Source organism: Nelusetta ayraudi, unplaced genomic scaffold (genome assembly GCF_046127955.1).
Source record: "Nelusetta ayraudi isolate G7.1 ecotype Tasmania unplaced genomic scaffold, CSIRO-AGI_Nayr_v1 ptg000084l, whole genome shotgun sequence".
In the NCBI taxonomy this organism is placed as follows: Eukaryota; Metazoa; Chordata; class Actinopteri; order Tetraodontiformes; family Monacanthidae; genus Nelusetta; species Nelusetta ayraudi.
In genome coordinates, this window is record NW_027466134.1 from 1444714 (window position 1) to 1461321 (window position 16608).

A 16608-nucleotide genomic window follows, 5' to 3' on the forward strand; every position below is an offset into this window, starting at 1 on the left:
GCTAAATCCATCCTGGAATATTACTGCAAAGAGACTTGAGACAACATAAAATACCTATTTGGAGATTTCACATGATATTGATGTTTTTAATTTCTCTTAATGGGCCATAAGTAGCTGTGCTCCCCCTCCTTCCCCACTCCCTCCTCTTGGTGTCTCCGTTTACTGTTCTGGGTTCTGCTGGTGGCCATCGCAGCCAAATCACCCTTGAAAAACAGATTCTTAATCAAAACGAACCTGAGGTGGTTTAATATTCAATATGTAACGAGGGTTGAGTGTCTCTGAATTAAGCCACGCGAGATGTGAGATGTGTTTCTCAGTAATGGGCTCAGTGATGAACTGGATTTGTGTAGATCTCTGTTGAGTTTCAAAGAAACACCGAGGGGCAAAAATATTTCAGGATTATAATGAAAAATGATTGAAATATGACACACTTGAGAAGAATAATTTAAAGCATATTTTGTTTTGTTGTGCTTTTTGTCTTTTATGTTCCTTGTATCACCGGTATTATGGGTAATCTCGTGGATTTTACAGGATATTGTCTGCAAAAAAATTGTTGTTAGTTGATTCACACGACTTCAGTCGTAAAACAAAATAAACCATTCATTCATTTATTCGTTCATTAAACATAAAACTCCCGTAAAGCACAAAACAGCGACATTAAAACAAATACACAAATTTGTCCACCTCACTACAAATGTCAAGACACGAGGGACACAACCCCCGTGTCTGATGTTATGTACAACAACAAGCAACCCTGCCATTGTCGTAGATAAGGCGAGACAGAAGGACAACTGTAGCGAGGCACTGCTTCGCACAGGGAGAATAAGATTAAGTTGTATTTGGAGGTGACCAGAGTGAAAAAAAAAGAAGAAAAAAATGGAGAGTATTGTGAAGGGGGTTGGGATTTGGAAATGTGCATGAGCAGGGGGGCGGGGAGGAGGCAGGGGGGCGGGCTGCTCTTGCCACGGTGAAAAGGTTAGGGGGCAGTGCAGCTGGAGAGGTCTGGCAGCCAGAGATAAGTGGAGGAAGAAAAAAAAAAAGAGAGAGAAAAAAAAGAATCAGCCTCCCTGTGCCACATCAAAATGACTATGTTAAAACCTCATTATTTATAGAGGGGCTACGGTGAAGGAGGGGCTGGGAAACCAAGTTTAAGGAAGAAGGTGCAGTAAAAAAAAAAAATCTGTCCTCTCTCTACCCCCAAGCTTATCACTCCCTGAAGACTTTCTCACTGAGCCGGGAGCTAAGATGAGTCACCCTGTGCGTTTGGGTTTGTCAAAAGTTTGCGCCGAGAGAGGAAACAACCAAATGGTGAAAACGTGTCAGTGTTTGATCCCGCCCATTCATTGGCCTCCATGTGCAATAAGGCAAAAGGCAAAAAAAAAAAAAAAGCAAAGTTAAAGAAAAGTCGCTGCCCTGCGGTTCCCCTTCGTATTATATTATTATTATTATCTGTGACTGTCAGACTGCAGCCCGTCTCTCACTGAGCGCGCTTCTCCTTTGCCAGACTCGGTCTAATTGCTCTCGGAGAAAAGAAACCTCAACTTCTCCTCGCTGCAGCTGCTGCTCCCTCCACCTCCTCCACCGCCACCCACCCAAGCTTCACTCTTGCCGGAGCCAGAGAAAGAAGAGGGGACTCAAAATGCTGCAGTGGCCCCTCCCCCGACGCCAACCCACCCACCAACCCACCCACCCACCCCCGCTCACGCCCACCTCCAGGCCGCCCCGAGGTGGCTCGAGTTGTTGCAGAGTCATGTTACATCACATTTTGCGGTGCGCCCAGCGGCTCCAGACAGCTTGAGAAACAGCAGCATCTCCACGGATCAGCGTCGGTGGAGGAGGCCACAAAGAGACGGGTTTTTTCGGGTGTGAGGCAAAAATTTTCACAACACTGTTTTCCAGAGGCTTTAAGACTTAAACTTTGCAGGTGTGTGAAAGTGTACCTTAAATGTTGACACGCAATTTTGATCATTGTCAGCTTTAAGGTAATAAAAATGTATTATTATTGTTGTTATTATTATTATTATTATTAATAATAATAATAACTGCTACGAGTTGCTCTGAAAAACTCCCAGGGGAGAAGTGACTGGGATTCAAGCACCTGTGATAGTATGATGCAGTAGTTGAAGTTTTACCAGAACAGTAATAGAATAGAAGCCATTTCCACAAGAGAAGAAAGGAAGAAAGCATGAAGCCTTTTTGCGGGGATGGAAAGATGTTTTCACTTTCCTGGCAACACGCTTTGGCCAGACCTTCGTTAAACACCGAGACAAATCACAGCTGACAATAGGCCGATGACGTGTCTAATTTTGGCCCTGGCCTCCACAGCAGGCCTTGCTACCTGGTTTAAGGTTCTGCCAAAAAAATTTAAAAAATGTTGTTTGGTCCTGGCACATCAACAATTGGCAGAAAATTTGAGCTTTAAGCGTCTTAAATGGGTCTTTCCCCTCTAAACTTTTTGTGGAGGGTCTTTACCAGACATATGTGAAATGAACCCAATGGGCTTTGTTCAGGGCGACACGGTGGCGCAGTGGTTAGAAGTTGAAAAGTTTGAAGCCGTTTTGTTCATTGATGGGTTTAAGGAGGTTAAGGAGGAGGTTAAACTAAAAAAAAAAAGCGATTTCTTTGTTCTCATTTCCTTTCACAAGAAACAGACTGTAGAATCATTCTAATTGCAGCCGAAGCCAAATTGAAGTGAGCAGGTCTCCATTTTTGGGGGATCCATAATCGACTCTGTGCCTGCTTTGGGGTTTCCTGGTATTCAGGCAAAGTTTGAAAAGAGATTTGTGTCATTATTACCATGTTGTCTGCGAGCTCCCAGCCATTATTAAATGTGAGCCTGTGCTTCAAAGGTTTTTTATTGGAGAACAACTCAGAAAGAGGCTGTCAAGACCACTGAGGATTTGAAACAAGTAGTTTCCATCAGCAACTCGGAAACAACTCACTGACACCGCATATTACGGAGACCAAATTAGCACGGAGACAATTTCCTTCCCCCCCTATTTTCTGAGCACTTTTCAGTTTTGCAACAAAGATTAGAGGATGGCAGAGAATCAAAAGCGGGCTGCGGAAGGAGCCTTGTTCCTCTGTTTCGGTGCATGTTACACAATCCCTTGTCACCTACTTTGCTTGTTGTTTTTAATTTGTCTGCAGCGGAACTCTATCTGTTTTTTGCAGACGTTGGCTCGGCTTTAGAAAAGAGAAAAAGAGCAACTTTATTTTTTTGCCGTCGGGCTTTAGGTGTCGGGCGCGCTTTTAAACAAATGTTTCCGCTTTCGATTGCTTTTTGCTTTTCGCAAATGGAGCGAAAAGGCAGCGGGCGAGAGGTCTGTCCAGCCTTCCCGAGCATTTTTGCATCTCCAGGAGCAACCGTCCTTGACGGTCAAGCAATCAGGTCCTGTTGCGTTTCACCTCCAAATCAGACACTCTCATTGATTTCCCTGCCTTCGGCATTATGTATGCAGGCATTCATCAAGGGAGACCGACGGTGAAGTGTTTTGCTCTCTCTCTGCTGTTTTTGGTCCGGATCAGGTGCTTTGCCCACCGCACGACAGCTGGGGGCTTGATTACTGCAGTCAGATAGCATCAACAAGCAGCTAAATTGGCGCCGTTGTCTTGAAGCGGCTCGGCGAGAGGAGGCGGGGGGGGAGGTTTTAGCTGCCCTCAGGATGTCGACGTACAACAGCGAAAAAGCAGCGGAGGGACATCTGTTTATCACTCTCATTTGGAATTTGTTTTGTAAAATACGAGGAGGAGTGAAGCAAGACTTTAATGAGGGCCGGAAAATATTGTTTCTTTTCAGCAGACGGTTCTGTTTCATTCCTCTCCTTCGCCAAGTCGGACAAAAAAAAAAACAACCAACTTCTTAAAAAAAATACAAAGTTACAAAACTCAGTAGGTTCATTAATCATGTTGTTCTGTATGCTCACAATATTTTTTAGGGTCCTGTGTGTAAAATTTGGCTTGATTTATGATTTTGACTTTATTATACTCCCCATCGATGCATTTAAAAATGTGTATACTCGCTGTGAAATAAATACAATTTGGTATTCCTACCCTTAGAACAGTTCTCATATACATATAGATATACATATACATGTATACATAGGGTCTTGCTCTTAGTTGGCTGCCATCCTTCACTGCCATATTTCTAAGGAAGCCTGGAGTGGACAATCCTGACAAAGCGTTTCATCTTAAAGGTGACTGCTGGCATCATTTCATAAAACCAACAAAGAAGAAGGTGGACGAGGTATCCAGGTTTGTGTTTGCAGGCCACAGTAGTCCACTGGCAAGCTCAGGAGAGGGAGAGGGAGTGAGAGACGCTGCAATCTAAAATGTAACCACTTGATGTCACTGTTTCTTCCTCAAAATCTTCAACTATTACACACTAAACCTTTAAATTACAGGGGGGAGTGAAGGGGAGCTTGGACCTCCGCAACCGATTAGGCTACATTATATTTTCCCCCTTGCGTTGAGGTTGCTGAAATGAAGAAAAAAAAAAGGGATAAATATGCAAACCCTTGGTGTTTTGGTGGTTTATTTGCTCATTGATATTCCATTTTCCAAAAAACATCTGTCTCCACCAATCTGTCCCCTCCTGCTCCCTGCTGTGGGCAGCCATGCACGGCGGTGCCTCACTTGAGCAGCCATGTGAGCGCCTCATCGCTCGGTGGGTGTGGTCGGGGGCCACAGCATTTGAAATGACTTGTGGGTGGTCTGTGTACAATCAGAATGTCAATATGAAAATAGGGAAGAGAATTGATATTCACAAAGCCGGCGGAGACGAGAACCAACGGCAGCGGGGGCAGGTGTGTGGACAAATTTCAGGGAACTGCCAGTTGCAGGCTGCCGTTTTTATTCCCTCTGTAATTCATCACAAATATTAGTTTCAGGGGCAATAAGCAAATGCCATCATTGTCAGACGTAAGATAACAACAAACTGGTGTGTGAAGCTTTGGTGGCGCTTTGTCGGGTAGAGTGCTACATCGCACCTCTCAGTCTTGAGGGAGTGTGTCCCTTTCTAGCCTCTTGTTTTCAAAAGCTGGACTGGTCAGGCAGTGCACGTTTGTGCATGTGAATCTCCATCTCCCTCCCACCAAACGGAGCAGTTTCCGTACCGCTGCTATGAACAGAGAAGCAACCGTGGCAGGCATACGCACTGCAACTTCAGTGAAACAAGTGCATAGCATGAAAAGCACTTCAAATAGAATGTCTAGTGACTGAGCTGGACGTGCTGACTGAACCAAACCTCTGCTTCAAGAACTCTGCAACTGTGTCGTGATTCTAAGTGGACCACTGTCAGTGACGGACCTGCATCTGACACTCAACTCTGCAAACATGGTTTTCGTTTGTTTAGTTTTAACTGACTAGCTGGAGATGAGAAGCACAAGGAGGGTTTTTTTTTTTGTTTTTTTTTTTGGTACGTATGCATGCCGTGCTCAGTTGCGCTCTCTAGTGGTGAAAAATCATTAACTGCCCCTTTAAATAATGTGTGAGGCTCTCCCTCAGGCTATTAAATATCCTGCATGGCTCTTATGCTGTAGTTATTGTGCCTGTATGAAATATTACCAGTGGTATTAACTGCTGGCAGTAGGGTTTTTATTTCACAGTGTAACTGTTATCAACCGCACTTGCGCTGACGGAGACATGATAACACACAGAACAGTCTTCTCCAACATCATCACCTCTGTCATCAATCTCATGCATTCGGTATATTAACACGGCTGAATGGCCGGTCAGAAATCTGACTCTGTCTTTTCAGACGATGTTCCCATTTTGAAGTCGTCTCTCTGCCGTGACTCCCCTCCCCCACCTCCCACCTCCACCCTCCCAGGAGCTCATCAGTTCTCTTAACTCCTTCGGCTTTTTTCAGTTAGTATCCATCATCCCACATCATCACTCCTTTGCCCCTATTTCCTGAACTTAAACATTCAATGAAAACGTAGTAAAGCAGATGTTGTAGGTCGAAACGGTGTATTGTCAATAACAGAAGTGTGAAATGACTCTTTAAATGCCTCGCTGTCGTGGGTGGTAAACATCATCCGTGCGCAAACGTCAATTTGAGAATGTTCTCAGTTTGACAGACAAGACCAAAACTCAAATATTAAATCACAGTCTGCTCAATATTTCATCAGAACCGTCTCCTCGCCACACTCTCAGCCCTGCAGCATGCACCGTGCTCCGGACTGCGCGATAACTGAGTGACGAAATGATGTTCACATGTTGGAGAAATCCAAGTCACCATCATAAATATAACGCAATATCAAATGTGTGGAAAAAACACTGACGTTTTTCCATATCATGGCCATGTTGGATGCCTGAGAGAACAGGATTTTAGGTAATGAACCGAGCTGTATACCAAATGGATGGAGGACAAAACAAGACAACAACAGTAACAACAACAAAAACACAAAACCAACAACATGGGCAAAACCCCTATCACGTTTGATGATTGACTAATCCATTTCTTCATGCAAAATCAGGTATGATGGACAGCTCAATGCATCCTATTGGTGCAAAGTCTCCACCATGTGCACAACTGCAATACATTTCAGGGTGTAACTATACTCAAAAGCCAGCCGGGGGTAAAAGTTAGAATGAAACTGCAACCAGGCCAGGATCTTTTTGTGCAGCTGGACTCACAGCTGCTGTCTATTTTCTTTGCAGTCTTTTTTTGCACGTGCATGGAGGCTTGTAGCTTCCTGGTTTCATTGCACCTCAGACGGAAGCTGACTGGTTTCGTAATCCACAGTGATCCGGCTGCTTTGCAAGGTCAGCTCCAGAAACAAAGCCGTATTGTGATCAGACTGGTTGATTGACTGGTTGAAGCAATAGCAGCTATCAGCGCTCGCAGACAAAAGTCAGTCCTGATAAAGGAAAATGATTTTTTTCGCTGAAGTTTACGCGTCAAAAGCAAAAGCAGCTCAGGAAAAAAAAAAAAAAATCCAATAGTTAATACAGAAAAAGTCAGCGATTGAGCTTTGTTTGTTTGTTTGCTCATTGTTTGAAAGTTAAACGGTTAATTGTCAGTGCTGGTTGTTCATCACGGCCTCAGAGCAGCGACAGAATGAACGAGATAAAGGATCAATTTATCTCCACTGGGCAGTTTGAGTCATTGGAGTCAACTCGCATCCGCATTTCAGATTCCAGGCTGGGTTGCCTCCGCTTTGAACCTGTTTTCTCTCTTTCGATTCACATTCTCCGAGGAAACCTTACGGTCGCCCCAGAACACACTGAGGGGACGACTGTATATTTGTCTTATCTGACACATTAATGCCTGGGGTTTCCCCAGGAGGAAGTGGAGGACACTGCCAAAGAGAGAAATGACTGAACTACTTTAGCTTGGCCCTGCGATAAGCAGCAGAGAAGACAGATGGGGGAAATGTGGACAAATGTGTGGCACAGCGGCCATGTCCCAAAATCTTTCTTCTTACTCTCTCTCTCTCACACACCGCAGCGGTCGAGTAGGAAGTTAATAGCACGAGTCAATAAAGGAATTTTTATGAAGTTTTAAGTCAGTAAGTTTTCATGGCCATTCTTCGATACCAATATCAAGTGAATGGCCAGACAGACATCAGCACCAATCCCACTTTTTGATCTTGACCCGCAGCTCAATAAGCAGGAGAGGAAAACACGCAGCACACTTGGCTTTGATTAATCAATAAACCTCACATACTGTATATACAAGGCTGCGCTGCAGCTCAGTTTGACTGCAGCATCTCCGGCAGCCAGGAGTTAATGTATGAACGCTCACCTCTGACGCACTATCCCCCGATCTACATTTGATGTATGCTGGAGGAGAAGACCGCTTGCTCGAGTGTGAAACCTCTTCAGCGAGACGGCGGGCCGCATGAAATATGCATGTCGGTTCTCGGATCAATAGAGGCGTATTAGAAGAAGATACACAATAAAAGATGAGGAATGAACACAACCTTTTAGCAGGCCGTGCAAATGGATGAGGGAGTACCCCGATGGAATCAGTTATTAATTCAAAAAATATGGAGAGAAGGTTCTCCTCATCGATCTCCACCCTCGAGGAGCGGGTTGAGCCGATGATGGTGTTGACTTGGAATATTCCTGCCGAGGTTTCATCCGGGGATTTCTTTTATTGGTTTTCAAGCTATATAGGGGCATTTTATTACTTTTTTTTTTAATGAAGGAAACTTTTCAGATCTGAAATCTGCCAATAATTGATCCTCATCCAAATCAGTTCAACCTGGACGGTTGCCTTAAGAAAGAAAAAAAAAAGATACACTTTAGCAGGATTTTGACTCACGGAGTGAAACCTCAGCATCAGTTCCATAAACTAAACAAGGCAAGTCACCTTTTTCTCTTTGCATCAGAGGATCAGTGTCATTCTTCAGGCCTGATTTACCAAGATGACTAATAAAGAGTGCTGAACTTTGCACCAGGGAAAACAAGCGTTGCATTTTGACTGCCACACATGAGGTGGTGACCAGCTCAGAATACCTGCACTTCAGACACAAGGTGCAAACCTGGTTGGGTCATTAAAGGATATTTAAAGGGTGGCAATTTTGCATTGTTATTGGCAGTAGAGAAATGTGTTATTAATGCACAGGAGCTTTCAGTGTCCGAGGAGGGTAAACATTTCTGAGCTGTAGTGAACAAAAATGTATGTCATAATAATAAATGTGACATGGGAGAGTATCTCCAAGAAAGTCAGTGGCACTGTTGAAAAGAAGAAGAAAAAAAAGATGAAATTAAGAAGTGAAGGAAACGCAGGAGAGGGAAAGACAGAGCTGCTAAAACAAAGTGGGTGCAGCAGGGCTGAGAGAATAAAACACACATGGATGTGTTTGTTGTGTGTCAACAATAAAGGGGAGCGATTATAGAGATTTATTTTAAGGAGGTTGTCTGCAGTTTTATTTCTCATCAGGAGTCGCTGAGGGAAGATTGACGCACGACCTGACAAGGATCCAAACATTTCTACCTCCATCTTTTTTTGTTGTTGTTTTTGTTTTTTTTGGGCTGACTTTGAAAAAAAAAAAAAGTAAAAAACTTTTTACCTTAATGCTCAGATCGACTAAGGAATGTTACCTGCTTACGGAAAACTTCCAACTTTTTCAGATTTCATCGTCCTGATCCTGACACTAAGTGTCTGATTTGATTAAAGAAGACGCCGACTCCCACGTTTTACCTCCTGTAATAGAATCCTGGCCGCTGTTCCTACTCACGGACGGAAAATGTGTACAGACATTAAACATCATCCAACAATACCTTGTCATAGTATCGTATCTCGTAGTCCAAGATAATTCCGTTGGGATGTTCGGGCGGCGGCCATGACAAGGAGAAACTGCGGCTTGTTGAGCTCACTTGATGCATTATGGGAACCACCGACGGTGCTGGGGAAAAACACACACACACACACACACACACACACACACACACACACACACACACACACACACACACACACACAATCAATTAAGGCAGTCAGAAGATCCGCTTGCAGGCTTAAATGCCATAAATATGGAAACCCAGTGTGTAAAGTAATAACATATTACCAAAGACTATTTACACCCAGGGGAGAAAAATCTTTCCTCATCCCGGCTCATGAAAACAAATTACTGCACTTGTCACTGATGGGAAACAAGAGTTATGTCTGTAATGCATTTTCAGCTGTAATTTTTGGAAGCAGGAGCTGTTAGCAGTTAATGTATTTCATGGTTTGGGGCCTGCGGGATCTTTTTGATGAGGTGGTTTTAATCACATTTGTACTTTAGACGACAGTGCACGGTGGTAGAGGGCAGGCAGGCCTCACGCGTGGAGATTGATACCGCAACCTGAGAGAAACATCAAACTCATGTTGACGCTGAAGATTTAGCACTTCCTCCTTGGCGCGGGCGGGTTGGGGCGGAAGGATACTGCTGCTCTAATCCTCTGTGAAAGTGGTGAACGGTTATGAGCCACATGTGTCTTTTGTCATAAAACGACACTTTGAGCGAGCTGATGCTGAACCCCCCCACCCCAAAAAAAAAAAAAAAAAACCTCCCAATCGTATTCCACGTCGCCTCAGACGACGTGTTCAAGGCCTCTCGATGTCGACGTCGAGTGAATTTCTTGACGTAGAAGGAGCGTAAAGAGCACACAGAAATTGTATTGCATAATTTAACACCTGCAGTGCAGTCAAGCAGAAAATAAATTGTTTTTGCAGCGGTCCTGGAGGATTTCCCAGATAAGAGAGTTCATTTCTTTCGGCAGCGGTAACAAACGCATTGGGAAAGCAGCGGGGGTGATTTTTTTATTTATTTTCTGACGAGCGCCGAGCACGGTGCCGCTGCCGACGAGGTAAATGACGGCTTTTCCGTGCGGGCAAAGGCGGCTTTTAACTCCAGAATTCGGGGCGGCGCTGGAAATATCACTGGCGTCTGTCTCCATAAAGCATTGATGGAGCCCTAACTCGGCTCACTTTATTGTCTCGAAAAAATTACACAGTCAGAAACGGAGAGACAGGGACAGGGAGAGAAGGGAGGGAGGTGGGGCTGGGGGAGAGGATAAAGGACGAGGGAAAGAGAACGGAGGCAGGGAAGAGAGAGAGAGAGAGTGAGAGAGAGACAAAAAAACAAGATGAAAGCTGTAAAATGTGCAGGGAAGAAAGAGAGAGAAGTGGGAGAGGAAAAGGGGGACAGAGGGGGAGAGATGACAAGCTTATAACATGTTTTATGAATTAAAAGGCTGTAGCTCAATTTCCTTTATCCCCCCAGCCAGTATAATCCTCTGTGCCCCGGGGTGTGCCTGCACAGATGTAACCAGGCATTGCGCATTGCACACACACACACACACACACACACACACACACACACACACACACACAGAAGGAGCACTTCTGCACTCCCCCTACTCACCGGCCTGATTGGTTGTAATGTTGATTGACAGTTGCTGGGCTGGATAAGGGCTCTTGTTGGAGACTCCATTGACCGCCTGCGGAGACACAGAATGTAATGGTCAGCTTTTTTCTTTCCCTTTCCTTTTCCCACCTTGCAGACGTTAGTTGCTGTCGCGAGGACGGCCGAAGAAGCCCTCCCCCCCGCCCCCGTCATTACAGGGGGAAGAGGCACTTCGAGGGGACAGTTCCTGTCAAAGCAGCCAAGACACGGAACCCCCCCGAGGCGCCAATGTCAGGGGTTGACTTTAGAAAAAAAAAGGAAAGAAAAAGTATATTCCTGTGAAACTAAAATAAAAAAAACAAATCCTAAAGGGCGAATCCCAATATCCATTTTAGAGTCATGGATTTGTTTTAGGGAAGCATGGTGCATAGTTTGGCTCGGTCAACGCCCAAACCTGGTAACCAGAGTCAGGGGTTATAATCTATCCGTCCAAAATCATCCCCTACTCACTATACAGGGGATACGCCATTTTATAGTGGTGTCTGAATCCTGAGTGAACATTGGCATTCACTATATAGTCCACTCAATGTATCGCTAAAAGTAGTGCACAATCGATCACTAGCCCGGCAATATATCCCATCATGCATTGCGCTCGCGCTGACCCAAAGGTAGAGAAGTCAAGAGGAGCCGAGCTTCGTTTTATTTAATGTTGGAAGACGCTTCAACGAGTGGGTGATATCGGCCATCGGCTGCTTTTCCACCAGGGCTGGGAACGCCGTCCACCAATTGATGCAACACCAATTCACGTCTACTTTGGTCTAATTGGCTGTTTGGTTTTTTCCTCTGAGGTTTTCACTTGAGTTCAGACAGAAGGGCAAACGAATAGCAGCCCATCTACCATTCCTGGCAACTGAGTGTTAACTGCCAAGCATGCAACCAAATTAGTTGCATACTTGGCAGTTAACACTCAGCTGCCAGGAATGTGATTGGAGAGACCGAAGGGTGTCCGTAGCTTCCCTCTATAGTCCAACCACAAGTCCTCTAATGATGGCCAGTGGAGCCTCTGAAAGCCAATTACGGGTTTTGCGTGCGTTACCTCTGAATCTAAAAGAAAGCCATTGAGCATTTGTTTACTTGGCGAATGAGATCACTCCACATTCTTGTGAAAAACCAACCACAGGCATTACAATTGATTGAAGGTTGAAGCCAGGAAGAGCGCAGGCTGCCCAACCTGACAGTATTGCAAATTTTCAGAGTGCATGAATTTTCTTGGACTGAAGTGAGGCTTGAGTGGAACAAATAGATTGCCTTTGTTTGTTCCTCATTAGTGGAAATTGCACGTGACATTGTGACAATGGGCTTGTTTTCAGTTCTTTTATTTATTTAGCTCATTGCCCTCTGTTGGCGTTGCAGATTATGTTTACATTTTTAATGCGTGTATTTTCTTCGAACTAATGCCACTGTCGAATAACGCAGGTCGTAAAGCCAAGTAGTCATAATTTGCCATCGATAACAGGCAAAATTGATGCCGTCACTTTCGACTTGCGGTGTGTACGCAACAAACCCAACAACATCTTGCTGGCCATCATCTGCTTTTCTTTCTCACCAAAAATGCCGGCTTTTTACATCTGTGAGTGTTTCACCGTAAGCACCGGAGCTTCAAATGCCTGTAAATCACCTGCAGGTGAAAACTGGGAGCTATTGGCTGGTCAGGACTTTGAATTCCGACGAGTGTAATACGTGTTTTGAAGGGATCAAACAAAAAAATTATGCCAGAATAGTAGAAAGTAGAAAGTTACAAAAAACAAATTGTTTTGCTGAGTAAAAACCACAGTTATTTTCGTGGTGAACGTTTCAGCTCAAATTCACCGTTTAATGGGGTGAATTAACGCTTCCAGTCATCATCGGTGACAATGAGATGATTTGAATGTCCTTTTGAAACTGTGAGGTCTCATCCTCTTTGTCATCCCACCAACACAAAGACGCGATTAAAATGGTCCAGATGCAATTTAGGGCCCTTAATTAGCTGTCATATTTTGTTTGTCACGGGCTTTGTTAATCAATCGGACAGTTGCAACAATGTCTTCAGTCAAATCGCATCATCAAACACAGATGTGGGAATTAGTGATGGTGACTCCATGCATGGACGGGCTCAAATGTTGTTGGTTTTTTTTTTCTGAAGTTCTGTCAGTATTGTAGTAAATTAGCTTTTTGTGACTCAGCTCTTTTATGCAGGACGTGCAAAACAAATATGAGGCGTTCTAAATATGAGGATACTCTCAATCAACACTTCTTTAGCAAGAGTTTATTAATGATGATCTCGATGGTTGTGAAAATAACGTTTTTTTAATAGATGTTTTCCCCAACTTCCCCTCATATTGCATACAGAATCTGCTTTCATTTGACTCTTCTTACTAGAACTTCGTAGCAAAGTCCCTTTAAATGCTGTGTGTTTTCTGGCAAGCCTTATCCAGAACCTGCCTGCTGGCCTCTCGAGCAGTGTCTGTCTGTAAACTCTCTGTGTAAATAAATTATTAATATCAGACGGCATTGCCTGCCAGAGGCTTGGCTCAGTGGGTTGCATTCAGCAGAAACTCTTGTCCCCTTTGCCAGTGCCCAGAGGAAAATGTGCCCCTGGTGGATCGAGCACCATCTAAAGCAGCCGAGCCTTCACGAATGATCATCCGGTGCGTTCCTATCTGTCATCCCAGCTCTCCAAAATATCTCCACAGGTGTACCATAATCATCTTGTTCCTGCTCCTCCTCACCCATCCCCCTGTGCTCCGTTTGTATGTTATGAGCTGCTAAGAACTTGTAGGAACAATACCATTCTACTTAATATTATTCTGGGTTTAGTCCTAATCTCGTGGTGGCATTTAGTGGGAGTGATTTCTTGCAGAATGGTCTATTTTTAATGACTTGTAGTGTAAAACTATGGCACTTGCATTTAAATTAAACAAATTACACATTTTAAAAACCCAAATCCCACTCCTAATGTTTTCCTGGATATACAGTACTTACATTTAAAAAAAAAGAAAAACATGTATAGCAGCAGAGTTCAAAAGGAAATAAGGAAATACATCAAGCTGTGAAAGGTGTGACAAATAATAAAATAATAAAAAGTCTTTTATTATTATGGACGGAGGAAAGCTTTCCATCTGCCTCTTACAAACTGTTTCTCCTGCTCAGTTTGGGTTTTTTTGTGGATTTGAGAGCCACTTTCATACATCAAGTGCATACTTGACAATTTTCAAAGCACTTCAGCGCTTCAAGAGATAAAAAAAATTTCACACATTCACATCTCACCCTAATCGAGGCGGAAGATCTGGTGACACTTTTGGTCTCTATAATCAGTCCAAAGGTAAAAATTAAAAAGGAGAAGCAAATAAAGACATGGAAGGACGAGTCTTTGATGTGAAGTCCAGAATGAAGTGTCCAGAGGATGAGGGAGTCCGGAGAGTCTCCAAATAAAAATCAAAATAATTTAAACGATGTCCAACGCCAGATTTTTTTGCCAAAAAAATTCCACTGCTGCTTCCTTGCTAGGAGCTGCATGTAAGTGGATCTTGCAATTGGGACACATTTACAAATGAACTTGCTGTCAACACAAGATCCACATGAATGTGGCTGCTGACTTCAAGGCTTTTGTCAATTTAGACTGCCGCATCTTCAGGACATTTGGATGACATCACATGGACAGTAAAGAGACACGTCAAGTCAGGCTGATTCCCTCCAAGAGTCTCAAGAATGAAGCCTTGGCTGCGTTCTGACAGGTAAGTGTCACCAGAGTCTCCACCAGAGGGTTTCTAGTAGGGATCGAGCAGTAAATGGGCAAACTTTCCCTTGAAAGCACTCTGTTATGTTACCACTCGGCGGACCAACCTGTATTTCGAAGGTGTACGAGGTGTGGGCGCGCAGCTTGCTGATGTCCACTCTGGTTTCCTTTAAGCCCCGCCTCCCCGGGATGTAGAGCACGCCGTCGTCGCACGGCTGGCAGGCACGGCGCTCGCTGCTGTGGCACCGCCGGCATATGACGTTGTAGGACAGGTCTTCGCGGTGGCCGATGTCGCGCGGCGAGTGCCAGTCCAACGCCACCGAGGTCTGGTTGACAACCGAGACCACGTTGCGAGGAGCTGAGGGGACGCCTGGAGGAAGAGGAAGAGAGGTTCATAAAATACGAGGCCAAGGTAAGAAAGCTGGGTGACACTACAACTGCAGGTCTGGTAAATCAAAACTCCAACAGGATTCCATCCACCAGAACAAATCAGTGCAGACAAGATGCTCCAGAATTCAATCAGTTTTAGGATGACAGGATGTTAATCAGAGAAAATGACTGGAGTAGTGTTCAGCAACTCTTCAGTTTGAGCCTCTTGGCATTGAATCCACAGCTAAGTATTCATCAACATGAACATGTGATGAAAATGGATCAGACCGTTTTAATTATTCATCTTCGGGTGCAGAACCTCAGAACTTTTAATGAGATTGACAAACACAATCATGGTACCGCATGGAATTGGTGAATACATAATTACCCTCATTTCGCTTGAAGTTTAATCGCAATTAATCTGTCAGCAGGTACATGGAAATACATGCAATAATAAAAAGATCATCAAAATGACCATGCAGACATTGACTTGAGGACATGCAGCCATTTAGTACATTTACTTACAAAGCAGTGACAATTTAACTCATGGATAATTTACTTAGATTTCAGTATATTAATTAACCATTTATTGATTATTTTAAAGATTAAACAAGAAATCAGTAAATGCAGAGAAAAAAAAGATAAAATATTTCCAATAAACCTGAAAAAAGAAATCTTCTTAGATTAAAACCACAACACAGAGCAGTTAAATCTGAGCTGCTCAATTATTAGTGCTGAGACAGATGAGGTGTCTTTGTAGGGGAAATGATCCCACTAAAATATATATGCACATATATATATTCACAAGTAAAAATTTGCACATCTCCATTGTTGTCGTCAGCGCACAAAACCGAGTCCTCACAAGGTTAAACTTCAAGGGCTTGTCAACTGTCTGCTCCCTGGAACCCCGCAGCACTCATGCTCACAACAGCCATGAAACTCACAGGCACACTCGGGCGGCGTGTTGAAACATGAACGAAATAAAAATTTAACCTCGACATATGCTAAATTAGACTCAGACATACGAGGAACATCTGAGATGGCCCTGTGGAATTGTGTGTGCGTGCGTGTGTGCGTGCGTGCGTGAATGTGTGTGTAATTTTTTTGTCTGACAACACACTCCGTGGCCCCCACAGCAGCAGAGTCAGTGCAGCAGTCGCTCCGTCTTCTAAACCTTCCCGCCGAGAGGAGGCGACCCGTCAGAGACTCGTCCATCGGCAATGCGCACGGGGCACGTGCACTGCGTTGACACAGATAATCCCGAACTTGCTCTTCAGATCTTCACAGCGCCAAACGCCGTCAGACGCTTGAGGAGTCGGGCGGGGAGGGCTCGCAAACGCGCAGTGAAACGATGCCATCTGGACGTGCTAATTGTGACGCGGCGACGGCGACCACCTGGGAATGTCAAAGAGCAGTCTGCTCCGCCAACCGCACGCTTGCACTTTTTTTGGGGGACACCGAGCGTCTGTCTGACCTGCGTCCAAGCATCCGCTCCTCGAAAAACACTCTGACACACACCCTCCCGACCCGAGCTGCCCACGAGCATCGCCGAGGGAATGACTTTCTGTCAGGGGAACATCAACACGTCAAACCCTCGCTCTTCCGTATCACTGATCAGAT

At 44.4% G+C, this 16608-nt stretch overlaps 1 protein-coding gene across 2 annotated transcripts in view; it reads right to left on the reverse strand.

Moving 5' to 3' along the window:
• The window catches only part of LOC142900666 (ephrin type-B receptor 1-like), a 92289-nt gene that overhangs the window by 26179 nt on the left and 49502 nt on the right, over window positions 1-16608 (reverse strand). For both annotated transcript variants that reach the window (XM_076045075.1, XM_076045074.1), the window contains exons 7-9: window positions 14727-14989; window positions 10863-10938; window positions 9235-9359 (exon numbers count right to left, since the gene is read on the reverse strand). In XM_076045075.1, coding sequence (XP_075901190.1) covers window positions 9235-9359; window positions 10863-10938; window positions 14727-14989 — 464 coding nt within the window. The remainder of the gene's footprint in view (window positions 1-9234; window positions 9360-10862; window positions 10939-14726; window positions 14990-16608) is intronic.